General features: G+C 42.6%; 1 protein-coding gene across 1 annotated transcript; it reads left to right on the top strand.

Annotated features, from left to right (window-relative positions):
- Positions 1 to 2,268: 2,268 nt before the first annotated feature.
- FAM110B (family with sequence similarity 110 member B) lies at positions 2,269 to 3,381 on the top strand (the record flags this gene model as incomplete). The annotated part of the gene is made up of 1 exon (XM_082015099.1): positions 2,269 to 3,381. The coding sequence occupies one exon, from the start codon at positions 2,269 to 2,271 to the stop codon at positions 3,379 to 3,381; it is 1,113 nt and encodes a 370-aa protein (XP_081871225.1).
- Between the last annotated feature and the right edge of the window lie 19,072 nt (positions 3,382 to 22,453).

Here is a 22,453-nt window from a genome sequence, read left to right as displayed (position 1 = left end):
CTGACAAGACCCCTGCTCTCAGATAGATTTGATTTTTGCACACAAGTACCAAATCTGTACGCCAATGGGGTATTTTTACAAGTATTTAGCTATCGAGCTCTGAGCTGACAATGTGGAAAGATTTGATTTGTGCGTATGGAAGAGAAATGTATGTGCAGATGCGTGCTGGAATTGCCTTCAACACATTTGCAAATTTGATACTTAATTTCAAAATAGTACCAATAAATATGTTGATTCAAATGAGGAAAGCGAGCTTTTTCTTTTTCAGAAAGACTTAGTTAAAATTCAGGAAGTCAAACTGCTGAGGAGTTAGCACTAGGATTTATAAAACAACATTGAAAGGGAAGCTTAATTAACATTTCACTACCCTTTCAATTGCACTGAGTGCATGCCTGCTTTATCACCCACCTAAATATGTTAGTTTGTATTTAAAGAATGCTTGTGACAGTAAGCCTTCAGGAGAAAGCTCAGCTTTTTCCTATAATCTCATTACAGCATTTATGTATTTTATTTGCTTGCTTTGACCTTGGATGATTTAGAGAGAATATTCAATGTATATATTGTGTATTTCTGGGAGTCAGTACTTGAGGTTGTTTTCTTTTTACAGTTAATGTATCTTTTGCTGGAATTTCAGGTTTTTTGGTGGGGTTTTTTTTTTTTGCCCAAACAATATACTGATGGCATGCTCTGTATTAGTAAGTTGAGTATTGATGGATGAGCACATGCATCCAGTACACACGAAAACAGGTCATCCCTGAGAATGATGCTGCTCTGTGTTCCTTAGGATGAGTGAAGAGGTAGCAGCTGCTTTTCTTTCTCTCCCTGAAGAACACAGTGATAACAGAGATGGGATATTAAAACAGGCAGCATAGATTAATGGTGCAGTAATAAAACAAATGAGACCCATTAGCAGAATCATTGCTTGAAAAGTAGATTCCGTGATAACTGCCTTTCAGTGCCTCATGTGGGAAGAATTGTTACAGCACTTGTAACATCATCCATGGTGGTGGATTTTAGACTGTTGTGACAATTTGAAGTGATAGGATCTTAAAATAATTTAGATGAAGGTAAACTTCACTTGCACTTAGTGCTTGGTAGAAAACTTGAATGATTATATCCAAATGTGAAGACAAGTCCTTTTCTTTCAAACCCAGTTGGAATGCGTTGCATGCTCCCAAATTCTTTCATCGAAAAACAAAGCCTTTTTTGTTGTTTTTCTGTTGAGCCTGTAAGTTGATCACAAGAACTTGGAAATCTTTATTTTACTGCTGGAACACCAGTGCTTTGTGGACTAATGTTCAAACAGACTTTGAACTGGAATCGGCTTTAGTGAGATCTCCTCCTTTTTAATTGTTGATTTTATATTAGATTAACGATGAAAAGTGAGCATTGCACTTAAAACACTGCATGTGTCCATTTGCTCTCTGCTTTTTAGACCAGGTAGTTTTCTGGAGCATTTAATAAAAAAGGATAATACACTTAATTTCTTAGATATATAGAGTATGTTGCCTATAAGGAGAAAAATGTTTGGGGTTTAGAGATAAAATATGTACATAAATCGGCTGATCAAAGCCAAAGATACTAGTTTGAAAGTGCTCTTTCACTGATCTTCAGGAGATAGAGAGGTGTAATCCCATGAATCGACACATTTTGTTTCCCTTTCTTCCTCCAGAACTGCGTGGCTGCATCACGGTGGGGTTTAATTTTTTTTTTCTTCTATTTTTTCTGTGCCGGTGTAAAGTAGTTAAATCTGAGCTCTGACTGTAAGTAACGAGCAACACGTTTCTTGCAAGATGCGCAGGGGTGCGGAGCGAGAGGGGGGCGCGGGCGCCCCGAGCACCGCCTCCCCCGCGCCGGCGGCCGCATCCCGCCCGGCGGTGGGAGAGGAGGGCCGGGAGGCGGCTGTTGCTATCGCTCTGATGTCAGGCGCCCTTGCTAACGTGTGGTTGGTTATTCTGCGTTTCAGATCGCTACCGGTAGCGGAACACAAAGGGAACGGCAAGGCTCCCGCATCTTTCAGCGAGAAGAAAGGAGTCGGCGGAGCAGACTAATACGGACTTGTGTCGAGTGGCCTTGCCCTAAAAAGGCTGCCTTTAAAAAAGAAACGCAGTGTTATTTAATGAGCTGTGAGATGAGGCGCTGCTGCTAACACTCAGATCCCAGGATTCATCGGCTATTCATTGTGCTTAATGTACATGTTTCTGCACCGTGCATTTAGGAGATCCCAGAGAAGAATCCAAAACGGCTGCAGGGGAAAGACCACCAAACATGCCTACAGAAACACTACCGACAGGTAGCATGGTGAAGCCGGTCAGCCCCGCCGTCACTTTCACGTCTGCCGTTCCTCTCCGCATCCTGAACAAAGGACCCGACTATTTTCGCAGGCAGGCGGAGCCTAATCCAAAAAGACTGAGTGCAGTGGAGAGGCTGGAAGCCGACAAGGCGAAATACGTCAAGAGCCAGGAGGTCATCAACGCCAAGCAGGAGCCTGTGAAGCCGGCGGTGCTGGCAAAACCACCGGTCTGTCCCGTGGCCAAGCGAGCACTGGGGAGCCCCACCTTGAAAGTCTTCAGCAACAACGCGAAGACTGAGAGTGGAGTCCAGAGAGAAAATCTGAAACTCGAGATTTTGAAGAACATCATCAACAGCTCTGAAGGTTCCAGCTCGGGTTCAGGGCATAAGCATGGCCCCCGAAACTGGCCGCCCCACAGAGCTGATTCAACGGAGCTGAACCGACACTCGTTCGCCGAATCTTTGAAGGTTTACCCCACACAGGGCCGTAGCAGCCCGCAGGAGAGCAGCTCCAATGTCAGCAGAAGGCTCCTAGATCAGTCGGCAGAGACTTTCTTGCATGTCTCTCACAGCTCCTCAGACATTAGGAAAGTAACTAGTGCAAAGCCCTTAAAAGCAATACCCTGCAGTAGTTCTGCCCCACCTCTGCCTCCAAAGCCCAAAATCGCTGCCATCGCCACCCTGAAATCCCCAGAGATTGAGGCAGTCGAGTCTGGATGCGGAGTTAGTAGAAGACCCTCCCTACAACGATCAAAATCAGACTTAAGCGACAGATACTTTCGTGTCGATGCAGATGTTGAGCGATTCTTTAACTACTGTGGACTGGATCCTGAAGAGCTTGAAAACCTCGGGATGGAAAACTTTGCAAGGGCTAACTCTGATATTATATCCCTCAACTTTCGCAGTGCAAGCATGATTAGCTCAGACTGTGAACAGTCTCAGGACAGCAACAGTGACCTTAGAAACGATGACAGTGCCAATGACCGTGTGCCATACGGCATTTCTGCCATTGAAAGGAATGCCAGAATCATCAAGTGGTTATATAGCATCAAGCAAGCTAGAGAGTCACAGAAAGTGTCCCATGTGTGAGAGGAAATCCACCGTAGAAAAAGCAAGGACTGTATCTTTGTCTGTGAATATTCAGTTGTGAAGGGTTGTGAAGTCACTTGAAGTCTTGTACACTTCTCAAATCTCTTTGTGTTGCTTGTTGTGCAATGTTTCCAAGTTGCATGCCTGTCAACATGTGAGCTGACCTGGCTTCCACTTGAACAATAACTAACTACAAAGCCTGGCTGAGCATACACACTATCTGCCAAAAGTTTAAGACGAGAATCTAATTAGGGCTTCAGTATAATCAAAGTGTTTACATGGAAAGGTTATATGACTTCTTTGGTATTTATGTGGTTCCTTGTGGATTTTATACGTCACTTTTTGTCTTAATACAGTTATTGTCAACTGATGTTACTAGCTTTGAAGTTGAAACAGAATCCCTTTGGGGGAAAGAAAAGCAAAATTGGCCAAAATAAGAGGTTTAGGCATATGACGGTAGGCAAAGCAGCCTTATCTCTTGTAGAAAGTGCATTATTGGCACATGTAAAACTGTTTCTAAAAGGCAAAGAATGTTCTGTTCTTAAATTATGTATCGTTGTTAAACTATATATCCCTACTTGTAGTAAGGGACTGTTCAGTAAAGGTTTCTTTTTTCCTGGGTAAGCTCCCTCAGTTTTATAGCCAAAGTAGTCTAGTGAGTCTGCTCGACCTCTCATAAACTAAATGAATCTTGCATTTGGGTTGATATAAGCATTTTAATGGTCTTTTTGTTACCCTGTTGGAAAAGCTTAAAGAAGGTTGGAGTCAACAGATGGAAAAAATTGCAGGTGCGGGATTTTGCGTGTTTGTTTTTTACTCAAAGATTCCTGGTCTTAAACTTTTGACAGGAATGATTAGATCCTATAGCTGATATTGAATGCCTTTATTAGTCGAACACATCATGACTACAAACTCCATGCTGTCTTTTAATTCTTTTTGTAGACCTATTTGAACAGTTAATGAACAAAAATGGAAACACACAGCCATATCAATATAATGCCTCCTATTCAGAAGTAAATACACTCAGTAGCTGAACTATATCTGAAAAACGTTGTCTTGCATATGTTATATCTAAGGCTGTGAAAGTTTGTTACAGCTCTAGGAAAGTGTAGAAACATGACAGTATGTAGCTTCTCTTTTTCGGTCCCGCCCCCCTGCCCCGATGGTTAGTGCTGCAGGTCAACCTGTTACAAATTTTTGACAATCTGTGTCTTCCCAGTGGCTTAATTAACTATCATTTCAACTGACAGTGGTGGTATGGTAGCGAAGAAGTTGAAAGTACAGTGGTCTGCTTCATTATTATTGTATACATGCTTTGAAGTAAATTGCAGCACTACCTTATACTTCATCAGCTAATAGGAAACTTTTTTATTGTGTAAATGCTGTAAGACTTTGTATATACTTCAGTTGTTACGAAATCTTTAAAACGAAGAGTGTTATGCTAATAAATAGCTCCTGGTGCAGGTATGGTAGGGTTTTTGTTCTTTTATTTACCCCTCCCATTCTTAAAACTATATCGGGAACTCAATTGCAGTGTGTTTTAGTGCTGTAGAAGGTCTTGGTTAAATAATAGTTCCAGTAAAAGGTGTCTTTTACTAAAGTGCTTTTAAGAATATAATTTTTTATAAAATAACTATAGCAGCATGATCTGTCTGAAGAACTAGAAGAGATTTTCAAGATTTCTAAAATAGCTGGCTTCTTCCTTACCTAGCAATGTTACTGTTCCCGTTTATAGCATATGTTCATAATGAATCAGTGCAGTCTTCTGAATTATTCTTCAGTAGTGCATATTTATATATTTGAATATTAAAGATGTTTTACAAAGTCGGGTGCTATCTTTTCTCTAAGAAGCCTGTAGCCCAACCTCTTAGCAACAGCCACAGTTAATGCAAGTGAGCCTAGAAGCAGAGCCAACGCAGTCATTTTTTGCCTATGGAATTATCCTACATCAAGTTTATATACTTACTTTCCAAATGATTGTCTGGGGAGGGGGGAAGCACACATTCAGTTTCAGGAGGCTACTCTATGGTTTTTACAGTTGGCTTGACAACCTAAGACTTAGAACATTCCTAGTTCGGTCAAAAAAATGAGGAGCTATGTATTTCAGCTACAGGCACATTTGTGACATTTTAAGCTCCGTGGGTTTCAGTTGGCATTGACATCACACTGTTTTTTCAAGCATATTTTTCCAATAGTAAGTTCTACTCAGTTCAGTGACTATTTTGCCAAGGAAAATAATGCTTAAGGGATTAAAGCCAAGTGTAATGCAGCTGTACAGCAATGAAATAAAGAAGTTAAAACTGAAATAAAAATGCACTCACATTGTTCTCTCTCAAGTGTTTTAAGAATGATAATAAACATGTTATCTATCTGAACTGTTGTCAGCCAAAAACAGTAATAAAGAAGCCTTTATAACTAGAAAATGGGTTCGAGCACATGCTAGTATTCTGAACTTGTTTCCCAAGGTTTGTAAGGAAGCCGTAGGCTCTTGAGAAATCAAATTCATTTCCTTTTAATGCCACAAGGGGTTTAAGCTTGTGAGCTATCTGTAAGAGAGCATTTCCTCACCCAAGATCTTAAGCAGCACCTTTGACACAGCACAGGCTCTGTGTCTTTGATTGACTCCGCTATCCCTGCTTCTTACAATGTACACGTGAATAAGATTTTACAGGACCCAGACCTTCACAGTCAACTGAACTTGCAGTTCAACTTCGGTGAGGTTGCAGTAATAGAAATCACAAGATTGCAGAAAGTCCACAAGGCTTTGAGCAAGCAGATAATAATTGCCTTCATTTGTCACTTATTACAGTTTATGCAGATACGATTTATTTCTTTAGAGTCTTGCTATTACCTGTACGTTTGCAAAAACGCCACGTTGTTGGTGTCGGACTGTTTTTGTTGTCTAGTGGGAATAACCGTTTTGCTTTTGCAGGCACGTCGAGAGGGTCCGTTGTCTGTCTCTGCCGTAGGCGATTCCTGAGTGCCCAACACTGAATTTGCAGAGGGTTGTAACCGACTCACACGCCTCGCCAGGGACCCGCTCTGGTCTCGTTCCTGCGGCCTCCAGCAGGCATTTACTCGGGTGCAAAGCGCGCCGCAGGCGTCCATGCTTACACACCAGCTCTTGTGGCAGCAGCAGCTCTTGAGGGAGATGCACGCCTGTGGCGTCCTGGGGAAGCCAGGGCTGAGCCCAGTGCTGACAGTCCTGGCCCCAGCAGCGAAGAAAAACGCAGCGTCTTTTCAGTAGTTAGTGTAAATGCATGCTCACACACACACACACACACACACAAGAAACAACCACAGAGGTTTACGGGAGTTCTGTTATTTTGACTTGCCAGGGAGGGAAAGGAGGAGGAAAACGGTGTGACAAAGTACATGCATACAGATTCTTTCACAGAATCACTAAGGTTGGAAAGGACCTTCAAGATCATCAAGTCCAACCATCAACCCAACACCACCAAGCCCACTAAACCATGTCCTGAAATGCCACGTCCGCACGTTTTTTGAACCCCTCCAGTGATGGTGACTCCCCTACTTCCCTGGGCAGCCTGTGCCAATGCTCGACCATGTACAGCTTTGCGCAGAGATAAACCATTTCTCTGAGTGAAAGAGATGGGCAGCAAAGCAAAACTGCTCTTTTAATCCCTTCATGCAGTATAGTAACAATGTTGTGAAAGATGAGAGATACAGGATCTGTGCCACAAATTTGCATTCAACAAAGACATGTACTGAAATTTTTTCTTATATTAATTCTGTTTCTGCAAGGGAGAGCGCTGTGCTCTGATCGTACGCACCATCTGAGTGGCCGAGGGCTTTTGAAGGGTAAACACAGAATGATGGTGCTTTTGGCAGAAATTCAAAAATCAAAAGACACGCTCAGACAACAGTGCCAATCAGTATTGCTGACTTACCTCTTTTTACAGCAGTTTATCCATCCATGGAGACCATAAGCATTTGATTCCAGTCATTCAATGAAAAACAAAGCGCTTAATGGAGCTCTGCAGTACGGAGCTGAATTATTTCAGTCTGCGGGAGAACAGGAAAGGAGCTAAACCTTAAAAACAGTCTTCCCAATACCTGTTGATTATGGGGTGATAATGTTTAGTACATGATCTTCAGTGCTCACTCGTCCATAAGAAACTTTTTATTAAGCAGAGCAGTCAAACCAATAAATCTGGGAGGTGCTAGTTTTTCAAAGACTATAGAACGTTTTATGTGATTAATGGTGCCACACCAGTAGCAGAGCACTTTAGGCTTAGAATATAAGAGCATCTGGAGCTTTGTTCCCATGAACAGTAAGGGTCCGTTGCCTATTTTGGCAATGAATATAAATGCAGATACAGCGTAAGGTCCCTTTGTGCTGTACAAGAGAATGAATTGGTCAAGGTGTTTTGTCCTGAATTGTAACATAACTCTATATTAAAATCCTTGTTACCAAGGCTGAGATGTTTACTGATATTCTGAATTCATCTGACGTTCCTTGCTGTCAGCAGAAATTCTCCAATAATCTGCCTTTAGGAATATATCATCTATAGTTTAATGGGAAAGGCCATTAAAATTGTCTGTTCAGTGTAAGGACTTTTATCTCCTGATGATGGCATCTGTTAAGTGAAGTTCTAAATAAGCAATTTCAGTCAGAAGTATTAACCCATGAACAGTTTTTATTCTTCTCCCTGGAAGCCCAAGTAGTAATCAATAGCTTTGTCTTAGTGTTTGTTACAGTCAATATGTTGTTGCTAAAATACTCGGATGTTGTCCGTTTGGGGCGCAGCACAATCAAGTGGAGACACCTACAACATACCATCTGTCTTGCCCTGGTAGGTAGGAACAGCCTTCACGCATATTTTGTATTTGATCCCTTAAGAATTTGGTTGTGGCTGCCCATTAAAATTCAGTAATAGTAAGTAAAAGTGATGACTTCCCCCCCCCCCCAGTTTTCATGAAAAACAATCAATTATATAACAAAAACTGTAGCCTCTTAAATGTCATTCTTCTAAATTTAAAGAAATTTTCAGATGGTCTTATGACAAGAGTAAGAGTGTACTAGTATCTGTGCTATTATTGTTTCCTGCTTTTGGCACTGCAAGTCTTCTCCACCTTCTTGGTGTCTTGCCTTTTCTAAGTTTTCCCAGCTTACGTTCTTCCTTTCTGCATGTTCCTTCCTTGTCTTGTCTGGCACTTTCAACTTCTCTTCTTTGAAATGTATGACCAAGGTCATCATCTTCTCCTTGCTTGGCGCTCTTCTTTAGCATCCTCGTCCATCAGTTATCTCAATGCCCCTGAATCCCAAAGCAACTTTCCCACAACTTCTCCTGTCTTTTACAACCCCCATATTCATGGCAGCCTGTTTGCAAGAGAGTAACTCTGTGGCTGCAGTTGAGCTGCCCTGTCCTGAACAGATAGTGGTCTATTTCATGGATTATTTTTTTAATTTTCCAGTGTGCCATGCTATTTGCAGGCAGGATGAAAAAGCAAGTGGCGTTTCTTCAGGAAGAAGTAGTGATTGAAAACACTCATGAAGAACAGGATGCCAAACATCTTGAAATACCCACCTCATGGTCCAAAATTGCCTGTATTTCTTTCTCTGCTGTATCTCGCTCAATGCATACCCTTGCTACTTCTTTAGCTCTATACAAAATGCTGCCTTGAGGACCACAGTGTGCAAAGGCGACACAATTTCCAGTGAAACGCGTGACACAGGCCTGCTAGCCAAGCAAGTTACCATTTTGCTTTCTGCCATTTGGTATCATGGTACCTGCGTGTCTTACACCTGTGGCATCCAGACCACTTTTGAAAGTCACACTTGAAAATTACCTGCTTTTCAAGTATATTAATCTTCTGTGAAGTCAGTCGTGCCATTCTGAACTGTGACAGCTTTGCTACTCTCAGCACAGAGCAATCAGAAATGTACTGACAATGATTTGGAGTGGCTTAAGGAGTAGGATAACAGGGTGCTTAGCTGAACGTGTACTTTATTTTACTCAAGTTTTTGGGAATTATTTTTTTTTCCCCTTATTTTAAATACGTTGGGGGGGACACGGCAGAAAATTAACTTAGTCTTATATATTAATGTTGGCCTGCAAATAAGACTGGAAAGCACAGGTTCAGCTAATGTGTCAACTGCATGAAAATTAGAGTATTAGATTTTGGCAAAGACTTGATTTTCTTTATCCATGTTTTGCATGTTTGGAGCATATCAGCTTACACGTATCTGGCACAAAACTCACTCATCCCATCTGAAAACGCTTTCTGCGAGCTTATGGGTTTGAGTCCATCTGCTGAATTTTCTTTTGTGTTGAAGGACTCTGAACAAAGAGCTGACAATGCTTTCAATTTCCCATGGTTTTGTTTCTAGCATGTTCGACAAATGAGGCCTTTCAAACCCTCTCCTATAGACAGTGAAAATAGGAGCTTTATATCAGTATACGCTCTGGTATCTAATTCAGGAGATAGAGAGCAGGCAAGAAGTCATACTGTAAAATTATTTTTTGGGGATGTTGTTTCCTAATGAAATTGCAGGATTGGGGTTTTTTTCCCCCAAAATGCCATACAGTGAAACAGAACCGAAGAGGCTAATAAAACCTTACAGGGTTTCCCCACAGTGGCATGAGGAAACTTTAAAACACGTCTGGGTTCTTCATCTGGGAAGACCATGAAAAAACTGATACGCAAATTCTGGCCCCATTGAAGTCAATGGGAATTTTACCACTGATTTTAGGCGGGGTGGGCAGAATTTCACCCACCGTCAGAGCTTAACAGTTTCCCGTATTTGGGGGTGGGTTTTTTCCCTACTGTAAAACCTGGGCATCAGTTTTCTACTGCTTCCTCACCTATTCTTCTGTGTCCCCAGGCAGCACGAGGGGGAAAGCCCTCCAGGCACGGCAGGTAGGAGCCCTGGGAGCAGTGAAACCTCCCGCAGGGGTCAGAGATCCCTCCTGGCTTTCAGACGGACCCACAACAGCACGGCTGGAGCACCCGCTGTTTGCAGCGGTGTTCGCCTGGGCCATCGACCTCGCTTGGTTCAGAGGGTAAAAAGCCAGTGTTTTCTCTGACCTTATTTATCTTCCTGGCTTGCAGGTGTGTCCCATGGTAGCCTGGCATTTTTAGAAGTGGATGGATCTTACCAAAATGGTGTCTAGTAAAACTAGTCACCCAAACAGGCTGTTTCAGACCCTTGATGCCTAGCTGATACGGGTGCCAGAGGACATGACCCTGATCTAAACACAGGGAAGCAGCTGCAAGGTCACCATCTCATCCTTCGGCGTGGAAGGAGAAACCACCCTGGGTCTAGCTAGGTGTGTTGACATTCCCCATCTACAGCTCCTTCTGCTGGGAGCCAAGAAATTTGTCCCCATACTGTGTTCCTCTGCAGTGGCTCCGTTCAGGCCCCTGACGAGGACCATGTGGCCCTCCAGACAGTCTCCTGGAAGGTGCTGCCCACACATGTAGCTGCATGTATTGCACCTAGGCTACCACTGTTTTTTCCAGTTACTTTTGCTGTGTTTACCCCCAGAAGATTTGTATAATGTTCTGCATAGAAATATCTTAATGAAAAATAATTTTTCTACAGGATGTACATCAGTGAGATCAGGCAAAGAAGAGGTTTGGTGAAGCACAACTTAGCAAGGTACTAGTGCTGGTATGAGGAGAAGGTCAGGACCTACCTGCCCAGCACAGGGCGTCTCTTCTTACACATAGGTAGCACACATTATAATTTGTTCTCTGAATTTTTACTGACTGCTAATGAAGAGCTTATGGAAAATCTGGGAACTAATGAGCCATCATGAATATTCGTATCAAGCCTCAGGGGTGCCCCTTTCACTCATCTCTAAACACCAATGAGGTGTTTCAGGAGCAATGTACAACTGGTGCTATTTTAAAACAAACTCGCCCTACCACAAACCACGTTTAAGTAATAAACTGCAAACTAGTCAGCTGTGATATCAAAAATCTTTATGGGAGTTTATTTATTCAAGTCATCATTTCTGAAATGTTTAGGGCAGACTGTGCTCCTTGGAGGTCACTGCTGAAAGGCGTACGCTTCTCCCGTGGATGTCCTGCTTCCAGCTCTGCTGTGGAAGAAGGAGCAAGGGGACCATTTCTGGGCCCTGTCCAGCCAAATCCCCCACGACGGGCAGGGCGTTCCTGTGCTGTTGGGGCTTGGGGATGTGTACGATTTAATACACAACACAGTTGTGGTGTGGAAATAGAGATTTTTCAAATGGGCTTATTCCCACGCAAGTACCACACAGAGCTGGTGCTCAGGGACTCGCCGGGTTTTCGGGGGCTGCTGAGTGAACAGATGTGTAACGCTGTGAGGTTGTGGAATGCGTTGAAAGCATATGGAAGGGGGTTTCCTGACCACATGTTTCGCTGAATAAAAAACAGCATTTCACAGGGCTGAAATCATGGCAGAGCATTTGATTCTGCCGATACGGGACAGAGTCAGCGGTCCGACGGGCTGACTGAAGGACTGTGCCACTTAAGGAGCGATAAAGTCCCGCAGCTGCATCAGCCCCTTCTGGGATACAGCCCGACGTGCCAGGCGTGGGGAAGGCTGGGTGTGCCGGAAGGAGGGACTCACTCTACAAAGCCATGCCAGCAGCCAGGCCTAGGCAATTAATTATATTTTTAATCCAGCATTTTTAAGAATCATTTATAGCCTCATATTTATACACAGGAAAGCTTGGCTTAACGTGTTTGTGAGCGGTGGTGGTTTGTTTTAGTTTTTTAATACTATTTTGAATTAGAGAAATAGTTCAATATGAACACCTGGAAGTTATTGACACCCTTCCCTTTTTTTCACTGTGCCAGATGATCGCAGGTTATGTAGATAATAATATGGAGTTGTTAGCTGGGTTATGAAGAAGATGAACCTCTTCAGAAAAAAACCTGATTAAAACCAAAACAAAGCTTTTCCAATGCTGACTCTTGCACATGTGTCTTTCCCAACAGCTACAAGGAAGTTGTTAGGCTCCAAAAGTAAATGATAGACTTGCTGCCTATAAAACAATTAAAAAAGGAAGCAGGAGAGAGAGCACCCATTTTTAGAGTGACCTTGATGTTAGCGCATCCTGCTCATGTCCTGTCTGGTGCGGGGGGACAGCGAGGGGAGAGACTGCTGCTTTAGCACATGGTCTGCAGGAGAACAGAAGGGGGAGCAGAAATGAGATCTGAAAATGACGTTAGCCATGACAGTCCGACCGTGAGGTCTTCCTCAGGAACAGTCTGCAGGAGCGGAGCTTGTCGCCGTGTTTAAGTGAAGAAGCTTTGCAGAGCAGGGATGTGGAGCAGTTTCACCCCTCAGTGCTCCCAAAAGATCTGAGTGGCCGTGGTGGCTGGCTTTTTAGTTTTCATTGCCGCTCTCACGATACATCCCTACAGGCTCCTTTGTAATGCTTCTCTCATTCCCCTGTGTGAGGAATGCCAAGATAAGAATACTGGAGCTCTTTGTACTCTCAGCAGTGAAACACAGCAGAGATGAGAGCGATACGAAGGGTCCAGGGGTCCGGGAAATCACCCTCGGTTGGTTCCCTTCAGAAGCCACCCCCTTTGGGGGAGGCAGGGGCGTGCAATAGTGGAGGTGGGAGCTGCCTCCTTTACACGTTTTGGAAAGGAATTACCAGCCTCTTTGAACAAGATGCTAATCCCAGGTTCCCTCTGAGCTTCTGCTGAAAACAAACAGCCGCTTCTTTCGGTCCTGTCCTGTGTGGCACCTCAAACATCATTGCTGCTGCAAATGAGCACCATTTCTACAGCGACTTGGGCGGGGGGGTGGGGAACGGTGCATTCAGGAGCTCCTTTGCTGATCCGTGTCCTCACGTGTCCCTTCCCACTGTGCTGCAGGAAGGTACACTTCTACAGAACAACGCTTCTTGCCTCTGTGTTTCCTCTGTGCTTCACCACTGTTATTTCTTTCCTAGACCCACGTTTTCATGTCAGCTACTCAGGAGAGTAGAAGGTCCTTTCTCCTGGACCTCATTGTTCTGATATTGAGTGGTGAAACCAGAAATCAGAGCTGCAGCTGTTTGTTTGCCAGTTTGGCTCATCCTTGAAATCTTTCTGACAACAACCTGGGTCTCCGCTTTATTTATAACTAACCATATGAAACAGTTGCATGAAGCACATCAGTAAAATCTGAGTTTTCTTGTTGCTTTTTCTACTGTAAGCTGAGACCATTTATCTTTCTTCCTTGACATTTTTAGTCTTTGAGTTTCCTCGGGTTGAAGCATTTGTTTCTTTAGGCAACGGTTTCTATGTGCTTTGAAAGACAGTGTATTATTTGTTAACACTATGGTACATGTAACTCCACTAAACTATTGATATGCATGTAGTTAGTCCATTGGATAAATATGCATCAGTGACCAGGATGAAGGACCGGTAAATGTATGGGAAATTTTAGAAATAAATTTTTGAGAAGCAGTTTGGAGCAGTTCCAGTCTATCTGAGCACTGCAGATGTAACGCGGGCTGCCTGCATTTGCAATGCACAGTGAAAATTATCAGAAGATTCTGATTAGTAAATGGAATGTATAATGTGTTCCCAACAGACCATTTTCCCATAAGAAATAACTCATTTTGAGCCCTGTTTATTTTTCAAAAGTGCATAATAGAATTGACATTGAGAAAATTTCCTGTGGAACAGGGGAAATTTTAAGAGCCATCTTCAAGTTAGAGGAACCCCAAATCAAATAATTCACTTGAAACACTTCTGCATTATTTCTAGCAAAGAATATGATTGACAAATGAATCGTGAAAGAGCAGTAAATCTCTGCTTCCAGGGATTTGTGGTTTCGAAGGAACCCAGCATTAGAAGGGCCCTGCCACCTGCAGCCCAGCCCACCACTCAGAGGTTGCTCCTCACAAAGCAGAGTTAGCTCCATCCTTAAAACACGTAGGGCTTTCGTCCAAGTTGCTGCTTTAAGATGGCTGCTGCTTTCCCAGGTTCTCTTTGCCTTGCTTCCCAAGGGTGACTCTCCTTCAGAAAACACGAGCAACTGCAGCCGTTGCGTGGTCGTCTCTCCTGGTGCTGCCGAGTGTGGTTACACCCTGTCACCTTTAGGTATACGTGTTTCACTCCATCTTGGCAACCCCTGCACCACGGTGGATTGCTTATGTGGTCTGTAAGAGCATACGTACACTTTGCGCAGCGTGAAGGTGTTTTCACAATGTGATCACAGTCCGTGATGGACGGTGAAGCATCTGGTATCCCCTGAATGTACCAGTTCGCATCTGGCACAAAGGAAGTGGCTTGTGTCTCAGCTGGGTGGCCCTTTGGAGCCTGGAGAATTCACAGTCAACAAAATCGACGTGTCCCACAGTCAAGTCACCTTGGTGGGAAACGCTGTGCTCTGAGGCCCTGCTCTTCTGTGCCACAAACGCTGGTGTTTTCTGTTCTGTGGGAGTTGTCAAAGTTCTTTGGAAATTGAATTTTGAGATCTCAATCTTTTCTGGAGAGGACTCTTTCATGATACAGGGTTGCTTTTGTCGACACAGCTGCCAGCTGTTTTTTCAGGCTAATCTGTAAGCTCAAGTAGGCAGTTACAGCAGTTACAACCCCTCCTTCTTTCTGTTCTTTCCAAGAAAAATCTGCAAAACCTAGAGATGTCTTCTCTGTAGTAAAATATAGAAATAGAGACTCTGTAAAATAATTAGGAAAGTTAACTATTTGCCCCCTCCTTTTTTTGGCTCTCCAGGAGTGCTCACACTACAAAAAATGGGTCCATGCTTATACCAAATATTGTAAAAGATGTACATGTTTGTCACATGTAAATGACTGAAGACTCTAAATAAAGGGAGACTACTGATTTTTCTTTTTACAGATGAGGTTTTGGATTGCAGAACAGCTCACTGCATGTTGGCAGCCGCTGAGGGGTGGGATTAGATTGACTGCCTTGTCAAGCAAAGTGCCACCTTGAAACGTGAACATGAGCATCAAAATCCTGTGTTTCAGCTTGGCAGTCAGCCCTGGTCAGGGCTGGAAAGGAGGCTTCTTTGGGATACTTGGATACTGAGTGAAATGTCCTTGGCAATTCAGTATGTGCACTGAGATAACGTATCAGTGCACCAAAATGCAGCAGGCTTTGTGTTGCTGAGTTCCCAATGTTTTTCAGACCACTTGGGCACAGTAAGCGTAGTGTAACCTTGCTACAGAGGACTGTTGTCTTTGCTTTGGAAACTTCATCCATTGTCTCTTCCACTTAATCTATTTTCTTTCATTGTATTAAAAACTCATCCTATTCCTTTCTATCAGTAGCTAAATTTCTGGGCTGGTAGCAATGATTTTTTGCAGGTACTCTGCATTTGCACTTTGATTTTGAGTTCTTCTCAGTGACCAGCTATAAAAACCACCAAATCATTATTACTGAGGATGCCACACTGGTGTAACTGCAACACTCGGTAGCTGAAAAGTATCAGTGACAGTTCTCTGTTCATCTAATCCCTGACTTTGAGACATCATCAGATCAAAGCCAACCACTCAGCCAGTGTATGCTGGGTTTTTTTCATTTCCAAAAGAAGTACCGCAACTTGCAGAGCAGAAAATCCCCTGTATCCTCCTGTAAAATCCTGCAGAATGAGACATGCTTATGGCTGTGAAAGGAAGGAAAAGCAGATAAAGTTCTGACCCCCTGTAGAAGTGAAACTCCCATCATTTCTGCCACCAAAGCTCTGATTTCTCTCAAGAATTACAAGAACTACTTCCTTTAAAGAGTAGTTTGCCTCCTTAAACAGTGTTTTTGAGAAATGCAGCACTATCACCCCAGGTATGAACATGCAGTAGTGGAAAGTGATATGCCATTGTGAAATTAATTCCTTCTGAGTGAGTTTTGGTTTGTTGGGCTTTTTTTTTTTCCTTTTAAATAGAGTCATCGATTTTTAGGCCAGATGACATCACTGTAATTGTTTTGTCTGACTTTCTCCATAACATCAGTTATAACCAGGCATGAATTAATCCCCCTTCGAATTACAGGCTGTATTTCACTTGAGAAATGTTATTTTGATTTTAACTAAGGCAGTGATGGAGAACCCTCAACAGCATTTACTAAATAATTTCAGTGCTAATAACCCCCTGCTTAGATAAATTGCCATCTGCTTACCAGTCTGAATTTGTCCCCTTTCAAACTGCAGTCCCGAGGTACTGCTGTACATTTGTTTGCTAGGCTGAAGAGCCCACTGCCGCAGTTTTGCTCACTGTGTAGGTGCAGAGACCGTGATTGTGTCTGCCCGTAACTTTCTTGGGCAAACTAAACAGCCCTCAGATGAATAGTTTTTTATCCTACCTGCTCCAGGGAGTCCTAGCAGAACTGACTAGCGCAGTCAAGATGAGAAGGTCCATAATGCATGCATACGCCGTTGATGTAGCGCTAATGATATTTTCTTGTCCTTGTGTAGCCTTTGCACGTTCTGGAGCTTTACGGGACATGTTGTGAAATAAGTCACCCCTGGCAGCCCAACCACAGCTTCTTGCCCCTTCCTGCCATTCATGAGGCAGAGTGTCACCAGATCTGTCAGCACACCACCACATGCCGTCTCTCCCTAACCTACTTCAGTCACAGTGATCCACGTTTCAGAAAAAAAAAAACCACAAAACAACAGAAAAACAGCAACACATTGTTCAGAGTGTTAAGGCTAACCTAGATTATGGTGACAGAACAGGGTTGGAGAGCAGTGACGTGAGCAGTGACATCAGGTCACCTGCAGCCAGAACCTGGTGTTGAAGCTCAGCCAAAACTTCTCTTGCTTTGTCTAACGCTGTGTATTGAGCATGTTTCCATCAAACAGTCCTTAGTAAGAACCACTTTTTCCTGAATATTTAGACCTGACTGACTTAGTACCCCACTGAGTGTTACTCAATGCCTCCCTCAAATATGCATGGCCTTAGATTAATTGACAATTAACCTCACTGGACATCATTCTGCCCTTACACCTTGCTGTGTTAGTGCCTGTGGCATTCATCGGACTCTTTGTTTGCTCTGGAGGAACCAAAATCATTTTGCTCCATCTTCAGATTTTGTTAGCTCTTTTATCTGTTAAAAAAACCAAATGATTCTTTGAAGTTCTTAAGCAATCACCATTCTTAAGCTTGACCATCTGTTACTAATAATGTTTTACAAGTTTCTATTTCAATTAATTATTTTATACATCTTTGTCAAATTTTTGCAGGGAATCCTAGTGGTATATTTGTGGGAACTGTCACATCTGTAACCTTCAATGTTGTCTTCAGAGATCACTTAAATAAAGCTATATGGTGTTCATCAGTCTCCATTCACCAAATGGAATAGTTACTTTCTCCTTATAGCTCCTTATTCCCTCAGAAATGGAGTCTTGACGTCATGCTGCCCAGAGCACTAGCTTTTAGGAGAGGTTACGTCCTCTCTAGTACACCACAAAGTGTTGTCATAGTGGAAATGTTAACACAGTTTTGTCTTCACTTTCTTTTTGGCCATCCCATTTTTAACTTCCTCTGAGGTTCTTTAGGAATATGTTAAGGAAAAAAAGTTATTTTCAGCATAAGGGAGACAAAACCTAGTCCTATATGTGTACAACTGTCTAGTTACTGTGGATGAGGCTCCCACCACCTCTCAGACAGCCTGACCTCTGCATGTTGGATTTTTTCTGCTGAACTTTATTTGGCTTGAAAGAGTGAATTTAATTTTTTTTGCCTCTTACCTATCTTGCTTGTATATTGGTCAACAACAGTTGGCTTTGCCAAGAGCAACTGTTGCTCTGTTGACCCACCAACTTGCTCTCCAGAGTTTTTCAACTGTGGACTCACCACAACCTACCAGCTTCTGGGTCTGCTCAGGATTTCTCACCCACACACAACACAGAAATAATATTAACATTGTCCACTTAAATCAACAAGGCAGCCTTGGGACCATGCTTACAACTGTTAAGCCAAAACAGAAATGTTTCTGGAAACCACAAGAATGTGAGTTTAAGAGTGGGAAAAGACTTGAAAATTCACCTGTCATAGGTGCTACTGCAGTTTTAGTGTTGTATATCAATTAAGCTTTGTTTTTACTTAGTTGGACTTCCTAATGAAATACCCTGTGACTGTTTTGTTTTATAATTTACTACATGTTTTATAATTTACTACACTTTAATTCAGTAATCAGTTTATGACTGTAATTACTAGTCTTTCAGGCAACACCTATTAAAAACAAATTAAGTTGTTCCAAACTCTGGTGATTTTATGATCATATAGATCAATATAAATCACAGTTAATTAAGCTCTTTATCACTTAGGTTTTCTATAAGCAATGTATTACAACATTGCAATAACAGGCAATATTCCTACCTTTCTCTACCAGTTTAGTCATATTAAAATATAATTTGTTTTTTTAATAACAGAGGCTGAAAATCAGACTTTACTTAAGTTGTCTGCTGCACAGTAAGAATGATAAGATGGTATAAGTTGATTAATAGTGTTTATCTGCATAGGAAAAAAATCAGAAACATGAGCAAATCTGAAAAATGGTTTTAAAAAAAAAGCCAAAAAAAAAGTCAAGCCGAGTTAAAACTGCATTTGAATCTTTGTTTCCTTTCCTAATCTTATCAGAGTTGTTACAGGGTATAATTCTGGCTGCACTATAATGAACAAAAAAACCCTAACCCTTAGCTAGTTAAGATTGCAAGTATTCCTTAAGATGTCCAAGCCAAAATGCGCAAAAAAATATACTCTGGACTTGTTTTCTTTCTTGCAAGAGCCCCTCTGTGATAAATTTCTCTTTAGTGGCCACTAACACCCCCATTAAAGATTTCTGTGTTAAAACAGGGTAGACTTTACCAGCACACAATGCCTTGAAAGTTACCTCAGTGACCCTCTAAGTCACGTTCTGTTGCACTTGCTATACGGAGCTTGCACTATAGAGCAATATGGCGCCTGTTTCTCAGTGCAGTAAATATAACATAATAAAGGGTCTTTCAAATACAGTTTGACCAGCCTGAGATTAGTGAGGTGCCTTCTACTCACCCCAAGGAATATATTGGTTCTTCTGATTTCAGTGAAGCTCTGCAGCTGATTTCAGTGGAGCTGGGATTTTTCCTGTCAAATTTGATCTAACAGCCACTGCATTGCTTTTTGTTGCTATTCTTGTTGATTTTTATACCAGACTCTGTAACTTGTGTCCCTGCCCTAGGTTCTCCCTCTCAAATATCCTTAGACTCTGCCTTTTGTGGACCACATTCACATCTTGACCTCTCAGCCTCACCTCTGCCTGGGAAGATCATGGAACAGATCACCCTAGGAGCTATGCTAAGGCCCATGGAGGACAGGGAGGTGATTCGAGACAGCCAGCATGGCTTCACCGAGAGCAAGTCCTGCCTGACCAACCTAGTGGTCTTCTGTGATGGAGTGACCACATCAGTTCTGGAGCCCTCAGCACATACATGGACCTGTTGGAGCGGGTCCAGAAGAGGGCCACAAAAATGATCAGCGGGGTGGAACATCTCTCCTCTGAGGACAGGCTGAGAGAGTTGGGGTTGTTCATCCTGGAGAAAAGAAGGCTCCGAGGAGACCTTATTGCAGCCTTTCAGTGCTTAAAGGGGGCCTATAGGAAAGGTGGGGACAGACTTTTTAGCAGGGCCTATTGCAATAGGAGAAGGGGTAATGGTTTTAATCTGAAAGAGGGCAGATTTAGACTAGATAGAAGGAAGAAGATTTTGACAATGAGGGTGGTGAAACACTGGCACATGTTGCCCAGAGAGGTGGTAGCTGCTGCATCCCTGGAAACATTCAAGGTCAGGTTGGACGGGGCTCTGAGCAACCTGATCTAGTTGAAGATGTCCCTGCTCATTGCAGGGGGGTTGGACTAGATGGCCTTTAAAGGTCCCTCCCAACCCAAAAACTATTCTACGATTCTATGATTCTATGATCTTCATGCATGTCTCAAAAGTGTCTACCAGGAGTAATACAGTCAACAGCCGTACAGGGAAAACTCTTCTTACTTTATAATGTTTTAATACTTATTATGTAATTTTTGCATTATTTACCTTCTCCCTATCATGTAGGTGCTAGATCAGGTGGCAAAACTGGAGAAAAGAAAACTTTAAGGCACACTGTCCCTCATGGTGTCTCACAAGATGCTAAAATGTTGATGCTGATCTAACAAAAAAGTTACTGTCATTCTCTACAAACCTGGTGTCTCCTATATGCCCAGAATAACATGGCTATAGCAATTCTCTAATTACTATGCAAGCAATCCCAGACACTGTGCATGAAGAGGATGACCTGTAAGCACCTCATCCTTGCTAATTTTTACCAGCTTCCATATAATTTGTTTTCACAGCTACAAAATATTGCAGGAGTGTCTAAGTGATAATGTTAAAAAAAAATGCTGATGTTCTTTAGGAGTCCTGTCCTGAATCAGGACCCTGCAGGGATATCCCCACCAAAAGCTCCATGCCAAGACTCAGAAGTCTTGCAAATTTTGATCTTCAAAAAGGTATAATTTAAAATACAGGGTTTTTTTTAATGCTTATGGAAAAGGATAATGAGCCAGAAATTTCTGATATGTAAGGTTATTTTCCTTGCTTCTCCAGTTAAGTATAATTGCCAGAACTAAGCACACACACACTTAAACATTTATCTATACCTTTTAAAATATCAGAGGGTCATGTCTGGGGATGCTTCGAAGCAGCAGGAGCTGCTCCCGCCCCTCCCTGGGCACCCAAAAGCCATGCTAAATGAGAGGTAGCTAGCTGTGCTTTGGAGGCTCACCCGTGACACCACGAAGGGGCTGGCAAGCGGGACGCTGGTCTCCAGCCCAGCCTCTGCCCACCACTGGCTGCCCAACCTCTCCGGGGCCCCGAAGAAATGCTTTGCTCAGGCCGAGCTGACCAGCTCCATTAATCATTTATTAAACTGGGCTGGTGTGAGGATGGATGATTCCAGGCTGCTGGGTTTAAGTAACAGTCCGATGTACCGGCGTTGCCTGGTACAATCACCACATGGTTCCTGCAGTCAGTGCTTTACGTAATACATTTTTTGAAACCTCGGTCCTGTTGGTTTAATTGACTTACTGGAGAAGAAACAGAAAAACAGGAGCTGATAACGTGCTACATCTCACACTGGAGGTGGTGTATGCAGGTCAGGATTCAAGCTTCTCACAACAGCAATATTCTTTCTTTTCTTTCAAATGAAGAGAGAATAAACTGAAAGATTTGGGTTTTTTTCCCCTTACCTCCCGTCTCCTGAATGAAGACAACTGACGCTGGCACACGTGCCTCACTCTGTGCTTCAGATGGGATTTTTGTTAGTAGAGACTGGATTTTATCTTCTAGTTTTTCTCAAGTGGATCCTCTGTTCCAGTACACTCCAGCAACACAACTCTTGCAGTGGTGTGTTGATAATTTGAAAATATTTATAAACAGATTAGGAGCCATGCTTTCTTGAAATTCATGAACTCAACCCCTTTATTCTTGCCTTGAGAAGCAGGTTAAATAAAATAACAAGGTGGATGTTGGACCCAGTTTGAAAAAGAAAAAAAGACTTTGGGAAAAACTTTATTTTAATCCTTATTTTAGCAGGTGGAGTAGCATACTTATACCGGCCAAAAAAGATGAGAAAGATCATTAAGGAGAAAAAAAAAATCTTCCCTCAAATGTTACCAAAATGTCACATCACATAGAAACACTTTCAAAGAGAAAGATATGTTCTGTCCTGATGCACCAGTTTCATAATATTGTGACATTTACATTCTAATGATAACTAAACTTTGATCTTTGGGAAATTATAGAGCAAAGAGCTTGATTTGCTGTGATTTTGCCACCTCCCTGAGGGAACTAGATGCAGCCTGAAAACCTCACAGGGATTATGCAAACAGAAAAGACGACAGTAAAATATTGGGAAAGAGGGCTGTTTGCCTCTTAAATTATGAGGATTAACCAGGTTGAACACTGGAGTTTGGTTAAGGATAAGGTCCACAAAACCCATGCAAACACTCCTTAGGAGGGGAGAGAGCTAAAGATATAAACTTGAACCTATCTTCTCCTGACAGTGGCTCTTGAGAAGTTTGGAGGCAATGGGCGGAAGAGCTGAGCTTCACCTTTATTCCTGATCCATGTTGCAG

The sequence above is a fragment of the Phaethon aethereus genome (assembly GCF_964289735.1).
Source record: "Phaethon aethereus genome assembly, chromosome: 2".
NCBI lineage: Eukaryota > Metazoa > Chordata > Aves > Phaethontiformes > Phaethontidae > Phaethon > Phaethon aethereus.
Note: the sequence above shows the minus strand (reverse complement) of the source record. Positions and strands in the feature narration are given on the sequence as shown.